Genomic DNA, 17,729 nt, shown 5'->3' with positions numbered 1-17,729 from the left:
TAGGGGACTATTAAGTATATGGGCTGTGAGCAGAACAAGCAGCTAGGGAAATCAAGCTCAACATGGCATGACCCAAATTAGATCGACTCATACCGATCGAGGACACCTCAAATTAAGTTGATCATCATATAAGAGATGGTCCACCCAATTTACACCTCTATAAGCGACAGAAAGTGAGTGCCCATTATAATTTTAAATTTACCAAAAACTATATTTCATTCTTAAATTATCTTGTAATATCAATTTCTAAATTTCTTTTAAAAAAAATTCAATACCCTTTTAATGAAAAATAATAATGAGTAAAAACTCGAGCCAATTTTCAATATTACAAGCTTTAGAACACTCTAATAATATTTAATAATATTTTATCAGTCAAAATAAATAAATAAATAAAATAAAACAAAACAAGTGTTATGAGCGCACTATTATCGTTTTAACCATTAAAAAAATATAAAAAAAAATGATCAAAACAATATTTTATCAATGTTTTAATAGTTAAAATGTCAAATAGCAAACCACAATTGCATTGATGATGCTCCTAGTAAGTGTTCACTAGAGTTCCTTAACCATCAATGCACAGTCCTTCAAAACTAACATTTATCTGACTGAATATATCAACGAAACCATCAATGCAATCAATGGCAATCGAGCATTCCGATATATATCGATAAATCATCTCATTCATAAGTATATTTGTTGCTCAAAGCTAACAAAGAAGCAAGTGTATATGTGAAAAATGACATGAAAGGTTTCACTTGGCTGATTTGGAAATCCTCCGCTGTTCCCTGATTCCCTCGAAACCTAACTGAACATTTTTACACATTTACACCGGAAGTAGAATAAACATAACAGGCAAAAACAGCATGACAGAATACAAACAGGTGAAGATGAAACCTAAAGTAAGTATACCCGACAAGAGACCCAAGAGTTTGTGGACACCGCCAATCCATCGAGAAATATTTGAGTGAATATTCAAACCTCAGAGAACTAAAGTGGTTACAAAATGAGAAAGAGGGATGAAAACAGACTATTACTATTAATTTTGTCTAAGCGAGCCAGCAAAATTCTATTCCTGAGAAAGTTTCAAGTCCAATTTGTTCAGTTGAATGGAGGAGTTGCTAATCCCAAGCACTAGCAAAACCTGCTCCGCTATGCCCACCTCCTTGTCCAGAAGATGAGCCATAGGCACCACCACCTCCATACCCACCATGATCACTGCCTCCCCCACCCCTATTATAATTGGAATCTCTGCGGAAGTCACGGCCACCAAATCGAGGTCCACCACCTCGGCGGCTTCTACCGCCACCGCTGCCATAGGGACGAGCTAACGCATATCGAGCAAGCCATTCTGGCACCTCCTGTTTAGCTTCCTGCATAAGCTCTGACAATGACTTGGCCAGGGAAATGTTGCTCTCGTTGAAAAAAGCAGTGGCCAAACCAGTCTTTCCTGCTCTCCCAGTTCTTCCAATGCGGTGCACATAGTCATCAATATCATTAGGGAGGTCAAAATTGATAACATGTGCCACGTGGGGGATATCAAGCCCACGAGCAGCGACATCTGTTGCGACTAAGATAGGAGTCGCACCACTCTTGAAGGATCTCAAGGCTTGCTCCCTTTCCTATGAGAGCACATGAATAAGATGTTAGAAGTTGAAGGAACAGGATACATAAATCCTATAAAAAAAGAAAGTGCGTAAGACGAGGAAGCGAAAGACAAAATAAATAAAAGTAACATCCTCAGAGATGCACCATGCTTTGTTTGTTGTTGGGAACTGTCTGATCCATTGATCAGACATTATCAGGCATTATTCCAATGTCTCTCAATTTACATTGGAATAATTTTTTAAAAAGCAATAATAACTGAAGGGTTGATGTAAAAATAGAATAAGGAATGCAGTAGGACACAGATCTCAAGGGTAAAATGAAAAAATTTAGCACTCAAACTTATAAATTGCCAGACATTATCATAAGCAATTGTGGCTGGTAACTATGCAAAATCTTGAGTCCAGCCATGTTAGAATTGATTAAATGGTCTTTTCAAGGTCAAAAAAAGTTATTCCCTTTATATGTGAATGCAATTATGCATAAAGCAATGAATAATTAAACAGATACAATTAAATTTCAATCAATTTTCTCTATAAATTTAACACATATAAATGTGGGGACGTGTTTGTGTTGTTCGTGTAATGACCATTGCTTGTATTTTCCATTATAGATGGGTTGTAATTTTGATTGAAAAGGCATCTGAGATTGCTTGAGCTATAAAACATGTCATGCAAACAAAGCAAACCGCAAGGAATAAAATGACACGAATCACTCGATGCCCAACCCATCCAAAGCAAGAAAGTGAACCACAATTCAATAGAAAAGAAAGCAACATCCCTATATAGCTAGAGGTTCATACAAGTTGCCCCTGGGGTGGTGGATTTATATCACGTCAGAGGTTCATACAAGCTTACACACTAAAGTGGATAAGCTTAAAAACATCAAGTAACATCATAGCATTAAACCAACTATTAGTAGCTGCCATATTTCTCTACACATTCACATATAAGAAACATTTAACCAAGCAAACTCAAATCCTTAAACAACACATGGGCCTGCATATATATTCGTAATTCCATCTGCTTGCTGTAGGTGGCAAAACTAAATCAATGAAATTAAATTATATACAAAAAGGAATGATTGATTTTAATCAGTAAAGGATGCTGATCCATTGTCATAAATGCAGTTGCGAGATGAAGAGGTAGAATAATCATTCTAGTGCTAAGGAAGAAACAATATGAAACTGAAAGATCACACTACTGCCGGAGTGATTTGATATCTCAACATCAATCAAACTTAATATCATGTATGAACTGAACTGTGTAAAACATAATAGTGCCCAATTGAATGCTAGAACCAGTCCCTAGTTTAGATTAGTAAGAAAAAATAGTTCATGACAACTAACTAACTGGTTCCATCTCCTTTTTTGTTAGAGCTAAATTAGTAATGTTAGTTTATTAAATATTACAGGTAAGCATCAACCATAATTCAATAGGCAGCTGTCAATCTCCATCCACCACCCTAGTTACCTCAATCAATTCGTCAGGGCATAATTTAACACCACTACCATCATATAGGAAACAATTTAATTTTAGTAACTTCAGAACAAACCACCTGAAGAATTTCAATCCTGCAGCAACTCAAATAAACTAACACCGATACTTTCCACTATATCTAACAGTTGAATTATGATATTTATCCAATCTTCCTAACAAAAAGAACATGAAAATTTTTTTAAGCGGAAATATAAAAGCCACCAACAATTCACATCTGACCAAACTCACCAAACATGCAATCAAAATAGGCTTAGACTAGTTTCAAAATAGTTAGTTCAAGACATGTCAAACATCGGTATGGCTTTGATTAACATAAGATGGAGGTGCCTGCATGTACCTACTGACAAAAGAGCACATTACCATGTTTAGTAGGCACTTTTTCTTTTACTTCTTTTTGGATTTTGGAGATGTTCAATGCTGGCATAGTAGTTTGAATTCAATAGTACATACTATGGATAGACTCTTTCAACCATATTAAGGAATCTTAACTACACGATAAATATGTCTGACCTCTACCAGTAGCGCCTTTATACTGTAATACACACAAGAAACAACTACTACAAAATATTCGATAAATGACAGCTTTGGGCACAAATATGTATCCTTAATGAAAACACCTAAAACCAAAACTGATCTCAACTTTCATCTACATATTAGAATGATTCTTTTCATAAGTACACTAGGCTAGAACACTTTTTATTGGTTAGAATAACCATATTAGAGGAGAACTGATCCAAGTAAAAAAAGGCTAAAACAAAAAATATAGGTAAATCACCTGCTGCGTTCTATCCCCATGAATGGTGGTTGCTGGAAACCCATTCATACACAACCAATGTTCCAGTGAATCAGCTCCTTTCTTTGTTTCCACAAAGACTAAAGTCAATGCTTGCTGCAGGCAGGAAGCAATTCTATCAGTTATCAGTTATTCTCATAATGAAAAGAATTCCTGTTTATGTCCTACAAAAAATTCATTCACATGACAAGAGTGAAAATTTCATTAGTTATATCTCTTAGTTAAGTTTAGAAAGCAATATGCATAAAGGAGGGCAGAAGACTCAAAAATAAATAAACAGGGGTGTACCTTCCCATGGGTCTCATTAGTTTTTTCGGCATGGACAAGGTCCATAAGGTAACTTCTTTTGTCAGAATCTGGAACAAATTCAACTCTCTGAACAATTAAATCAGTACTAGAGCCAACCCTTCCAACAGCGAGAAAGATGTAATTGTAAAGAAAATCAGAGGCCAATCTCTGCATAAAAGAATAATTAACATGTCATTTGTATACACAATACAAAAAGTGGTTATGCAAAGAAAATCTGCTATCAAATTGAAAAAAGAAATTGCATGGAACAGCCAATAAGAAATCATGATTAGTAAACAAAGATGATATGCATGAAGCATATCAGTGTTACATATTTGAACCCACATTGTTCACCTTGAAATTCAAATCAAGACTGCAACAACTAAAAACACACAAACATGACTTAAAAATCATAAGCAAATGTCCCAGGATCATTGAGATACTGATTAGTAAGAACAAAATTTGTTCAAATCTATCAAGTTCAGCTCTTAATTGACCATGGTATCAGACAACTAAACACTACCTTGTCCAATCATAATTAGGACAATGACTGCTCTAATTTATAAAAATTGTATTGTAATGCATATGAGCCATCTAATCAAGAAATATTAAACCAAATAGAACAATAATTAAAACACCAATTACGCAGCAAAATAAAAGGCATGCATATTGCAAAAGAAGTATCAGTTAGAAATTGCATGCAACTTTATGTTTTGTTTTATTTTGCACAACTTCAAAGGGGAAGAAGACTTTTAGCATGTCATTTGACTAAAAACAATTAAGAGAAGAGCTACATAAAGTAATTTTGAAAGAAAGGAAATATCACTAAATAATACACTGTTTAAGATGTAGAACCAACCTGTATCGCCTTTGGAAATGTAGCGCTAAACAGCATTGTCTGCCTTTGACCTGGTGGAGGCATATCCATTTGCTCCACAATTCTCCTAATTTGTGGCTCAAAACCCATATCAAGCATTCTATCAGCTTCATCCAGTGCTAAATATCTAATATTTTGTAATGACACTTTAGCCCTCTCAAGCAAATCTACAAGACGACCAGGAGTTGCCACAAGAATGTCAACCCCTCTCTCTAAGTCCCGCAACTGGTAAAAGAATATTCTGTAAGCTAGTATTCCATTAAAGAAAAGATGAAATTTCAGCATAAAATATAATGTCCAATCACTACTCTAGTTTGGCAAATTTTGTTCAAAACAAGCATAAATGCATTGAGGATTGCAAGAGTAATGAGCAAATAAAAATTCTTCATCTGATAGTACTTTGATGTTCGAGCAAACAGCAACCTTGCACAGAAGAGCCAAGTTCCAACAATATCAATGACAGTAACCAAGGGGGGAAAGTAGAAAAGACAAGAATAATAATAGATTCAATTTTTTCCCTTGTTCAGTAATACAAGAGTTATGGTAGGGAATGAATAACCATTCTAAATTCCAAGAAATAGAATATCTCATTGTATAAGCATGCAAGGATGTATACCCATCATTAGGCCAAAAAAGTATGTAACATGAACTGGGTAATGACTGATGAAAACAATCATCTCCATGGTAGTTACAACTTGCAGGGATAAGCCAGTGCATGCATAAAATTGTTCAAACAAATTTTCTGAAGGTCCAGAAAATGAAATGATAATATAAAAAAGGAAACTTGATTTTTCTTATTAACATAAAATACAGACATTTTAAAATTAATAATGAAGGCAAAGAACATTTAATCAATAAAGGATACAGTATTTCCTTTTTCAACTAAAGGTAGTAACCAGGAAGCTTACATGGATAAACCAGGGTCAAAAACAGAAGTGGTACATGGGTTTCACTTAAAATACAGCTAAGCTAAAACAATAGGCTATTGTTAGCTATATAAGATATATGGTTGAACTCAAGAAGTTATTTGAGTTGCTATGTATCACAAAATTTACACAGAAATTCACAGATGCACATCTAGAAGGAACATCCTGAAACAATTTAATTTTCAAGTGTTTTGTTTTGCATATCCTATTTAGATTTCATTAGTTTGTGAAAGAATGAGAGAAGATTTAAATTTATAAAATTGATTGCTCAAACATAATTTTAAAAATGATTAATTTAATAGATTGTTTTTTAAATAAATGTATCTAATTTGACAGGCTCTTCTAGTCGAAATTGTCAATAATGCATGGGGATACTTCTTCCCAGGACCCATTTCACTGCTCTTTGACTTCCTCCACTAGGCCACTGGTAATTATCATTCAATTTCAGGATGCATACAATCAGTTTTCATCTTTTCCTGGTTCAATTTGAGCCCTACATCTATTGCAAAATTGCCACATGCTGTTTTCATTTAGTTCATTGCATCAAGATAGGTAGTTAAGTTTCCTTGCAGGCATTTTATGTCAGCATAGAATATCAAATATAACCAATTCATCTATCACTGCTCAGATGCAACCGGTCCTTCAACAACAACCAAGTCTCATCTCACTAAGTGAGATCGGCTAAATGGATCTTTTTATGACATTGAACTTTATCCCCTACTATATTATCATTTATATTTAAATAAATTTTATCTTGTTTTATTGTTGTTAACTAATTCTTTGGTCTTCCTCGTTTGGTGTGCACATTTATCATAGTTTCATATTGTCTAACTAGAGCATCTATTGATCGTCTGCATACATATTTGTATCATCTTAAACTTATCTCCCAGAGTTTTCCCTTAATAGATGCAATCCCGACTCTCTCTAATATTTCCATTTCTTATTTTGTCCATCTTTGTATATGCGCATATCCACCTTAATATTTTCATCTCTACAACTTTCATCTTCTGCGCATATACTTGAATCATAGCTCAACATTTCATTTCATGCATGTCTAACCACTGTTTTGTAAAACTTTCTTTTTAGTCTTAAAGATACTTTACAATCACAAAGAATATGTAATGTTCTCCTCCATTTTAATCATCCTACTTGTATTTTATATAAAACATCTCTCTCAATCTTTTATCCTTTTGCAAAAATGACCATAAATACATAAAGCTCTCAATTATGGGCAATTCGTCATCTCTTATCTTAACAATTATAGTATTATAGTATTACTTCTAATATTACTAAATTTAAATTTCATATATCCTGTAGTTACTTTACTAAGCCTAAAACCTTTCACTTCTAGTATTTCCCGCGTTTAACATTTACTCCTTCACATGTCTCATCTACCAAAACAATATCATTTGCAAATAACAAACACCCTGTAAATGGCGGTGACGGGGCGGTCAGTGATCGCCAACCGCCTAGGCAGTTGAATATTTTTTACTTTTTTTTATACATAATATTATAAATAATCATTATTCTCTATAATATTTACTTTTAATCAAATATATTAATTAAAAAATAAATATTTAATATATATATATATATATATAATAATTTTATTGGATTTTAATTAAGTTTATTTAAATTATCTCAATCATAATTAGGAGTTGATTAAAATTATTAAATTAATTAAACCTTAACTTACAACTTACCCGCGTACTCTGTTTCATTCGGACGACGAGTTTGACACACCGAGACCGCGCGACGAGTTCGGACGTGTCACTGGGCCTAAGCAACATGTCGAGGCCTATTGTCGAGTTCAGGCGATGCCTCCAGGCCTGTCGCCGAGCTCAGGCAACGCGTCTGGGCTTGCACAATCCGTCCGGATGGGTCGTAGAGCCTGGACAACGCGTCCAGACTCGCATGACGCACCCAAACTCATCGTCGGACCCAAGTCATGCATCCGGACGTGTCAAGGTGGCAAAACGACAGCAGCGGCGACTCCAGGCACAGCGGTGGCAGAAAAAGGTGGGTTACCGCCTAAGCACCGCCTCAGCTCTTATCATTGCATCATCATACATATCCTTAATTAATTTAATATATGTTATGTTAACACCTCTCTTTTCTAAAGGTCTTTATATAATTTTCCATGGAATTTTATCATAAGCTTTTTCTATATCAACGAATACCATGTGTAAGTCTTGCTTCTGTTCCTGATATTTTTCAAATAATTATCTGAAAAGATGTATAACTTCTATTGTCGACCTTCCAAGCATAAATTTAAATTGATTTCCTTAGTCTTTTTTTATTACTCTTTCCCAAAATTTCAAGATATACTCATTAGTTTAATACTCATATAGTTTGCACAATTTTATACATCTCCTTTATTCTTATATAACGGAACTAGAATACTAACCCTCTATTACTCAAACATTTTGTTTTTATTTTCAATATCAAATTGAATAACTTTATAAATCATTCGATACCTTATTTTTCTAAGTACTTTCATACCTCAATCGGAATATCATCAGGTCCAACCACTTTTTCATTTTGCATCTCATTTAAAGTTCGTTCTACTTCTAAAGTTTGAATTATATAATAAAATTTTAAATTTCTATGTTCATTTGACCTACTTAAATTAACAAGTTTAAGTTATTCAACTAAACCTTCACTAAAAAGTTAATAAAAATACATCTTCCATCGCCCTTTTATTTACTCATCATTCAATAGTACCTTACTGCATTCATCTTTAATACATATATTTTTTTTCTTCTTTTGTATTCAATTTTCAATATAAGCAATAATAGGTTTTATTTTTTTACTTCATTAACTACTTTCTTGACTTTTTTCTTGGCTACTATATATTTTTTAAAATTTTCCTCGTTCTGACAAGTGTATAATATTTTATAAGATGTTTGTTTTTCTTTTACTTTCTCATTCCACCACCAAGATTCTTTACTTGGTGGGGCACGACTGACAAGTCATTGACTCACCGAGTACACTCTTGGTCATTGTTTAAAATCTCGAGCCGTCGAGGTTTCGATCCTAGTCCGAAATGATACAATTTCAGTACCGGACCGAAACAATACGATTTTGGTTCGGGACCGAAACAATACGATTTTGGTTCGGGACCGAAACAATACGATTTTGGTTCGGGACCGAAACAATACGATTTCAATCCAAAATCGAAACAATATGATTTCAGTCCAGGCCCAAAACAATACGATTTCGGTCCTGGACCGAAACAATACGATTTTGGTCCCGAACCAAAACGATGCAATTTCGCTCCCAGACCAAAAACAATGCGATTTCGGTCCAGACCGAAATGATACAATTTCGATACCAAATCATGTCGTGTTGATATATTTTTTGTATTTTTTAAGTATAAAATATATCAACTAAAAATAAAAAACATAATCTAAATATTTTTAAATGAATAATATAAATAATAATTTATATAGATTAAATTAATGGGATAATTTTATTAGACTTTAATTAAACTTATCTAAATTATCTCAATCATATCTAGGAATTAATTAAAATTATTAACCTAAATTATTTATTAAAGCCTAAGTTAAAAATCACCCCCTCCTACCTCTATTCTGCGACAACCGCGAGTATGTACGACCCGCGTGACGCATTTAGACTCGTCTTCGGGTTGGGTGACTTGTCCAAACGCGTCATCGGACTTACGTGACGCGTCCAGACTCATTGTCGGACTCGCATGATGCGTCCGGATGCATCGCGCGAGCTGCACGTGGCCACAGTCATTGCAGAACAGAGGTAGGAGGGGCGATTTTTAACTTAAGTTTTAACAAATAACTTATGTTAATAATTTTAATCAACTCCTAGCTATAATTGAGATAATATAAATAGGTTAAATTAAAGTCTAATAAAATTATCTCATTATATATAGAGAGAGAGGGAAGTTATCCTACTTACCTTATGGTGCTCATAAAGTGAGTTGTATTTTTCTTTTAAATTGCTTTAGCTTAAATACTATAACCTGAACCTTAAATTCTAAATCCTAAAAAAATATCTACATGGTGCACATAAGGTGAGCATCATAAGGTAAGTAGGGTAACAAATCCTTATATAGAGAGAGGGGGGTTGTAACCCTACTTACCTTATGGTGCTCACAAGGTGAGGACCATATATAATTTTTTTTTAATTCTTTAGTTTAAATACGATAGTCTAAACTTTAAATTATAAACCCTAAGCACTAAAAAATTAAAAAAATATATAGTGCACACAATGTCAGCACCACGAGGTAAGTAGGGTAATAAATCCTTGTAAACACACACACACATACACACAAAGGTGGGCGGAACAAGAAGTTTTGTCCGTAAGGCGAAACAGCTCGATATTTTAATCTATGCTCTTAACTGCTATTTTCAATTTTAATATTATCTTATTCCATATCGTATTGGAGTCGCCGTGTATTTAACTTAATACTTGTTCTCATACCCTCTCCTTAAATATGTTTTGTTTTCCATCCTTTAACTTCCACCATTAATTTTAGGAGTTGTAAACATTTATCTTCTATTGGTACTATGTTTGAGGCGCATATCCAAGACTATTAACCAATCCTGAGTAGTTAAGTTTTCTCCGATTTGACCTTACAATACAAATCTTTCTATCCTTATTCCTAACCATAAATCAATTTGCGACTTATTATTTCCACTTTTGAAAATGACAAGTGTTCTTGTCTTTTCTTAGAAAATGTATTTGCTAACATAAAGTTATATACTACCGCAAAATCCAATATAATTTTCCCTTCTTTATTTTTTATTCCAAACCTATGACCCCTGCGCCCTATTATACTCCTCATTTTTCATTCTGACATGTCCATTTAAATCTCCTATTAAAATTATTTTGTTTGGCGGAATGTTTTGTAATACTTCGCATCGTCCCAAAACCTAGATTTGATGTTTTCATCTAATCCTACTTAAAATGCATACATACTAATTACCTTAATAGTTTCTTTCGCCACCACAAGCTTGAGAGCTATATTATTATCCCCTTTCTAGCTACTCCTACTACTTCATCTTTTAGCGAACTATCTACAACAATACTACTTCATTTCTTATTTTATTCCCTCATGTGTACCATAACTTAAAATCCGAATTCTCTATCATGTATGTCTTCTCTCCTACCCATTTTGTCTATTATACACACATATTCTTCTCATAATTAGCATATCTATTACCTTCATGCCAATAAGCGTTCCTAGATTCCATATTACAAATCTTAGACAATTAGTTTTCTGATAATATTTATTCTTAACCAACCTATGGTGTGAAATGCATATTTAATACTACACCCAAGTTCTCATGGAGATATCACGATCTTTCCCGATATATTAGAGTTGGACCCTACAATACAAACTCTTGCATATTTAACATTACACCCGAGTTCTAATGGAGATGTAGCGGTCTTTGCTGAAACAATATAATCAAACCCTGGTATGCGTTCCTTTCGGGGAATAATCTAGCATTAACATAATAATTTAATGAATCTATTCATTGAATATTTGCATGAAAGTCCATGTTGGACGGCAACCTAACGCAAAACTCTTGCCCCTTTTCAATTAATCCTTCAACAAAAGGAAAAAAAACAAGATAAAGGAGTGACACTATCATACTTGTCAAAACTTTTTGTCATCATTGATGCTTAGTTTATTCAAGATTATTTCCACTAGTTTTACCATTGTATGGTTTCTGTAAGAGCAAAAGGGAGGCCAATCTACCCTAAAATACCAAGGCACCTAAGGGAAGTCCTTGGATCCTTAAGGAGAGGCCAAGAGCATCTCACTTACTCATGTGGGACTAAAGAACGCAAGTTCTCATTTTCTTATATGCTTAACAAAGGCCAATCTAATCTAAATGCCAAGGAACTTAGGTAGGGGCGTGGGGTCCTCAATACTCGAGCAACATATCAACAAGAGCCTCGTTTTAACAATGATGAAGAAAATAGTTTACAAGGGGGAATTGGTAAAGAAAACCATGACCCCAACAAAGAGTTTCACGAGTTTGGAGAGATGAAATATGTTGTTTTCATTGTATCTCTAAACTGGAAGCATTACATCATATGAATAGGACTCAAACACAATCCATATAACTTTCCAATGCAGGACAAAACCTATCCAATATATAATTATGACTTTAATAATACTTCATAACCTAATAAACCTAATAGTATCCATAATAAGTCACAAATAAAATTGACCCTCTATCAAAAAGAAAAGATATGGTATAATTTCAAAGAGAATAAATAAATGAATCACTACCAGCAAACTTGCATCAGCCTCAAATCAACAGAATGAGATACTAACAAGCTTTAGTTGCTTGTTCACTATAAATCTTTGTTGACTAATTCCTAATTTCTAATTACGCTTCACTTTAAAACCTGAACCCTAGCCAGCAATTAACATATTTAAATGCTACTCAATAATTGAGAAAAGACCTTTTATCATTTAAGATACTAGAATACAATTGAAATTAGTATGACCAATCTAAACGATGATGGCTATAATGTTCTGTAGATAATTACTTTAAACTTTGGTACTCACCAAAACAAGTTACTATACTAATCAATTTGGAAACTTGGATCTATTATGGAAGATTACATGAATCAAGGTTTAGAATATTTTACCTCAAAAGCAAATTATTATGTTACTCCAATAAGAAAGCTCGTATTACTAATCCAACAAAACTATCAAACTTGGTATAATAAATTAAATATCCAATAACTGAGTAATTGAACCTATTAACGACTACGATTATTCCTAATATACCTTTCACAACTCAAGATACAGAACACTCTGGCTTGTTACATAAAATAGAAAGAGTGCATTAACAAAAATGATTAAGATGCTTGATGAGGAGGAAGATGGCACGATAATGAAGCAGCAAGCTGAGTGACTTCGACAATCCAATGCTCTGGAACTAGTGATGATCACCAAGAAAAATTTTATAGTATAAAGTAGATGATCTACAAAACTTGATAATTGACATATCACTTCTTGACTCTCTTTCAAGATGAAGACACAGCAAGATTCTGAAATTTTTTTAACATGAAATGACACCTTGTAAAAGGTTTCAGAGTAAAATAGATAGACTAGAGCTCCAAGATCTTCTTAGAGATGAGGAGTTAATGGCAGGAGAGAGATACTGAGTAAAATTTGATGTTACTCCAGGTTCTCAGATGTCAGAGAGAAGTAAGGTTTTGAAATCTATATTTGAAGAGGGCAAGGACTAATCCTGTAATCAACAAGCAGGTCAACAAAGGTGCTGAGGATAACAGTGAGATCAGAGTTATAATATGTACACTTGATGAGAGAGAAATGTCAAGAGGAGACGAAGTTGTCAATCAACTTTGAGGTAGGGAGAAGTTGATGAGAGGCCGAGTAAAACTTGGCATAAGTCTTAAGAGAACAGAGATAAAGGAGATACTCTTATTTAAAACAATGCACACTAAATGAATGAAAGATGTTAGCGGTACCTCAATTTGAGAAAAGAAAATAGGGATGAAAGCAAGACCAATCTCCCTCTTCCCTTTGGCGAAGGACCATACAAGATTGTGATTATCTTGTCAGGCTTCAAAAAACTTCATCATTTTCTATTTTTTAGTATTGTTGCAGTGAGGATAGATGGCCATGAGAGCCAAATCGCCAACACAAACCTAACAGTACGAAAAGGCCATAAGGGGAGAATTAGTGTGATACTTCCATTGGCATCAATGTTCACAAGGCATACGAGTTGATCTGTATGTCTGAAAGAATACAATCTTTAGCAGTGCTCTAAATGGCGACTGAGACAACCGCTTAGGTGGGAGGCAAACATCAACAGCACTGTATTTGCCTGAGGCGGTACTTTAGGCAGAAACTCACCTACTACCATCACTTGGAACCACTACCGCATCTGCCAATTTTTCTCCACCGCGACGCATCTGAACGTGTCTCCTGGCCGGATGACGAGTCCGGACTTGTCGCGCGAGCTCGAATGTGTCGTTCAAGTGCGGCGACTATCCATAAGCGTTGAACTCGTCGCCCGACCGAAAAAGAGTACAAGGATAAGTTACAAGTTAGGATTTAATTAAATAACTTTAAGTTAATAATTTTAATCAACTTCTAACTATGATTAGGATGCTTTAAATAGACTTAATTAAAACCTAATAAAATTATCCCATTAATTATATATATATATATAATATTTTTATTTTAAAATATTTAGATTAAATTTTTAATTAATATATTTTATTAAAAGTAAATATTATAAAAAATAATAATTATTTATAATATTATGTATAAAAAATAGTAAAAAATTCAACCACCTAGACGGTCGAAACAGTAGGTGATCATTGACCGCCCCACCACCACCTACTGTCATTTACAACACTGATCTTTAGATTAGGTTGCGAAAGAAAATATGGTCCTATTGTCTTTGGTCATGTTGGAGAAAATAAGATTTCATGAATGAGAAGCATGGTTTGCATTTCGATAGTGAGGAAATAGATGTTTCTATTAAACATAGGATTTCTTTGGAGGGCAATGCAATGATAAGTGACAGATAATCAATTCAATGCAGGGATAGGCTAGTGGTGGGTGCAGGGAGAGAAAGAAAAACTAAGAAAAGAAAAGAAACCCAGTAGGGAGAGAAAAAGTCATGGGGATGGAGGAAAATCAGACTTGATGGTAAAGAGCAAGAAGGGCTCACTTTCACATGACATTCGGGCCTTCCCTAAGGGAACCTAAGATAAAAACTCTAAGTCTAGGAAAGATACTGCACTGGTATCGGTTGAAAGAGAAAATATTGTATTGTTATTCCTATTCCAAGAAAACTTACGATATGCATAGAACTTTGGCGTAATACCTAACAACTATATATCCCGTGGGACTATACCTATGGCACCTATAATTGTAACTAATAGAACTTTTAACAATTGCAACATCTATCGATAAAACACAAAAAATAGGGATTTATTTACTGCTAAAGGAAAAAAAAACAGCTAGGCATGAAATTAAGTATAACCATACAATTTCTGTCTAATGATAAAACCTATATAACAAGAACACTGATTGATCAAAAGCATCCAACAAAGTTCATAGAGATGGAACCTATTTTACCTAGCCAATTATAAAATTGAAAGGACCTTAATGTGCTAACTAGTTCTATCACTGCATGAATAATCTAAATCACATAATTGTTCCCTTCAAATAACAAGGTAGTTTGCCTTTCACAAAATCTATTGAACAATAAATTGATAAGCCATGGGTATCATCAATGGTGCATTTAAATCAGCATTATCAAGTTTGTGCCAATAAAATTTTGCATTTTAAAGACATGAATAAAGTCAGGAAACAGAATCAGAACCTGTTGATTAATTGGAGCACCACCATAGGCAACAACAGCCCTCACGCCTGTTTGATAAGAAAACTTTCTTGCTTCCTCATGTATCTAGGAGAAACAATCATCAATTACTAAAGAAAATATGAAGTTAATCAATTAGGGGAAGAAATATCAGAAGAAAAAACTGCCAAGAAAAATATGATTTTAGTCTCAAGTGAACATACTTGGATAGAGAGCTCTCGAGTAGGTGATAAAATCAAAGCAACAGGAAACACTGTCCTCGAGCCTCTTTGCCTTTGTGAAGGTGGCCCTCTCATGATCCCACAGATGATTGGGAAGCAGAAAGCAGCTGTCTTCCCAGACCCAGTCTGAGCACAGGCCATCAGGTCCCTACCAGCGACAGATATTGGGATTGCATGACGCTGGACTGGGGTTGGCTTCACATACTTGCACCTCTTAATGTTCTGATTCAATCCCTCCCCCAAATCGATCTCTGCAAATGTGTTAACGGGTGGGGGCACATTCTCACCACTAGTCTCGACTGGAATGTCCTCGTAGGCATCAAAATTGATGCCAGTGTTCTCTTGAACATCAAAAATAGCTTTGCTGGTTTCTTCCTCATTCAAAAATGGGTTCACCTCCGACTCCCTGCGGTCCCAACCTCCGCCTCTGGTGTTCCAACCACCGCCACCACGGCCACCATCAAGACCAGACCTACCTAAATCACGGGAAGGAGTAGCACCCCAACGGCTTCCTGTAGATGCTTGCGGAGGATAAGCAGAAGGCAATCTAGCGGCAGAAGGGCCGTTACCGACCACAGGGGCCTCTGAAGCTTGCGGCCGGTTACGAAGATGAGGAGGAACGTAGGAGTTAGTTCGGCGAGGGGCAGTATCTGCTGCGCCCGCCGAGCTCTCGGCGTTCGCAACTGCATCAGCCCATGAAGCGCGCATGATTGAGAAGACAAACCAAACGAATAACTTGCACTATCAGATGACCAAGAGATCTAAGTAGAGCTACCGATCATCAACTACGAATTGTGTTTGCCTGCCAAAAAAAATATTAAAAATCGTACACCTTTCAGAGCATTGACGAAGATAACAAAGGAAGAAACAAAAAAGCAGATCTTTCGAAGAGGAAAAGAGGAACACGGACAACAAAATAGGAACTTTTTTGCTCTCCTCTCGGAAAAGGCGGTGGTAAGAATCGGGAGAGAGAGAGAGAGAGAGAGAGAGAGAGAGAGAGATACCTCGCTAGAAAACCGAGAGCGACAGAGAGAAAGAGGCCACAAGGGGCGAGATAGGAGCGACGGACCAGAAGAAAGAAACCCTAATTAGCGGATTGAGGGCGTATTCGCGCGCGTATGTTTTGGAGACGCAGGCAGGAGGGTTACGTTACATACAACCCGCGACAGACTGTATCAACGTAACATTAAATTACTTCTCTGCCCTCGTAACATTTCTTTTATTTTATTTATTATTTTGATAATCTAATTCTAAATTCAAATTATAATTTATGTACATTTAGAATTCGACAATATTAAATTACGTGTTTACCCTCGTAATATTTCTTTTATTTTTTTTATTTATTTTGATAATCTAAATATTCAAGCTCGGAGTAATTTAAAATATAATTTATACATATTTAAATTTCAATTTTTAAAATACTCATTTTTCTTATAATTCAATTTTTTATTTTTTTCTCTTGAGTGCTTTACTATTTGAAAAAAAAAAAAAATCATATGCTGACTTTGGATGCTAGGGATGATAATAGATTGAGTTCGAATTAGATTTCATATTCTCTATGCTATTAGATATTCATGTATATATTCATACCTATTAAAGGATAGTATATTAACACACATAGTTAGTGGATTTTAGGAAAAAAAATCTTTTATATTTTATATATAGATAGAGTAATTTTATCCTTGGCGACTTCTATGCGTGACATCTATGCGTTCGTATGTGTCACGCACAGATGTCGCTTAGGATATCAAATTTATTGTGGCAAAAAGATGAAACACTCGCCCCCAGCGCCCCCGTCGTACCCACCCAAGGTCATCACGAGGGAGGTAAATCACAGCATCCGAGTGAGCATGTGACGGATAGGGTGTAAACCTCGTTTATATTCCGTCACATCATTATCATATCAAAAGTTTAAAACCCCACTCATTTTAAAAACCTCTCTCCATTATCATAAACCTCTCTAATAACTTTTTATAACCCCACTATCAATGTATTTATTTTTATTTTTATTTTTCACTTATCTATATTTGTAATTTCATTTACTCTATATAAAATAATAATAAATATTTTAATTTAATTTATAATTTTATTAGTATTTAACATTTTTTACATTTATTTATTTATGTAAAAATAATAATTTGATATAAATAAATAAATAAAT

The 17,729-nt window shown here is 34.6% G+C and overlaps 1 protein-coding gene across 1 annotated transcript; it reads right to left on the bottom strand.

The window, feature by feature from the left end:
* Window positions 1–660: 660 nt before the first annotated feature.
* LOC122005639 (DEAD-box ATP-dependent RNA helicase 37-like) lies at window positions 661–16,710 on the bottom strand. Its single transcript, XM_042560758.1, has 7 exons — window positions 16,573–16,710; window positions 15,551–16,370; window positions 15,351–15,434; window positions 5,042–5,284; window positions 4,183–4,350; window positions 3,877–3,990; window positions 661–1,619 (listed from the first exon to the last, which is right to left on the bottom strand). The coding sequence occupies exons 2-7, from the start codon at window positions 16,274–16,276 to the stop codon at window positions 1,119–1,121; spliced, it is 1,836 nt and encodes a 611-aa protein (XP_042416692.1). The 5' UTR covers window positions 16,277–16,370; window positions 16,573–16,710; the 3' UTR covers window positions 661–1,118.
* Between the last annotated feature and the right edge of the window lie 1,019 nt (window positions 16,711–17,729).

The sequence above is a fragment of the Zingiber officinale genome, chromosome 7B (genome assembly GCF_018446385.1).
Source record: "Zingiber officinale cultivar Zhangliang chromosome 7B, Zo_v1.1, whole genome shotgun sequence".
NCBI lineage: Eukaryota > Viridiplantae > Streptophyta > Magnoliopsida > Zingiberales > Zingiberaceae > Zingiber > Zingiber officinale.
This window is presented reverse-complemented; position numbering and strand designations above follow the sequence as displayed.

What these genes read in the sequence shown, in the direction of transcription:
- LOC122005639 (XM_042560758.1), bottom strand. Translation starts at nt 16,276, where the DNA reads ATGCGCGCTTCATGGGCTGATGCAGTTGCGAACGCCGAGAGCTCGGCG. An exon ending in CTAATGAGACCCATGGGAAG is followed by an intron (nt 3,991 to 4,182) that starts GTACACCCCTGT and finishes TCCTGCCTGCAG; the next exon opens with CAAGCATTGACTTTAGTCTT. An exon ending in ATGGGGATAGAACGCAGCAG is followed by an intron (nt 1,620 to 3,876) that starts GTGATTTACCTA and finishes GTGCTCTCATAG; the next exon opens with GAAAGGGAGCAAGCCTTGAG.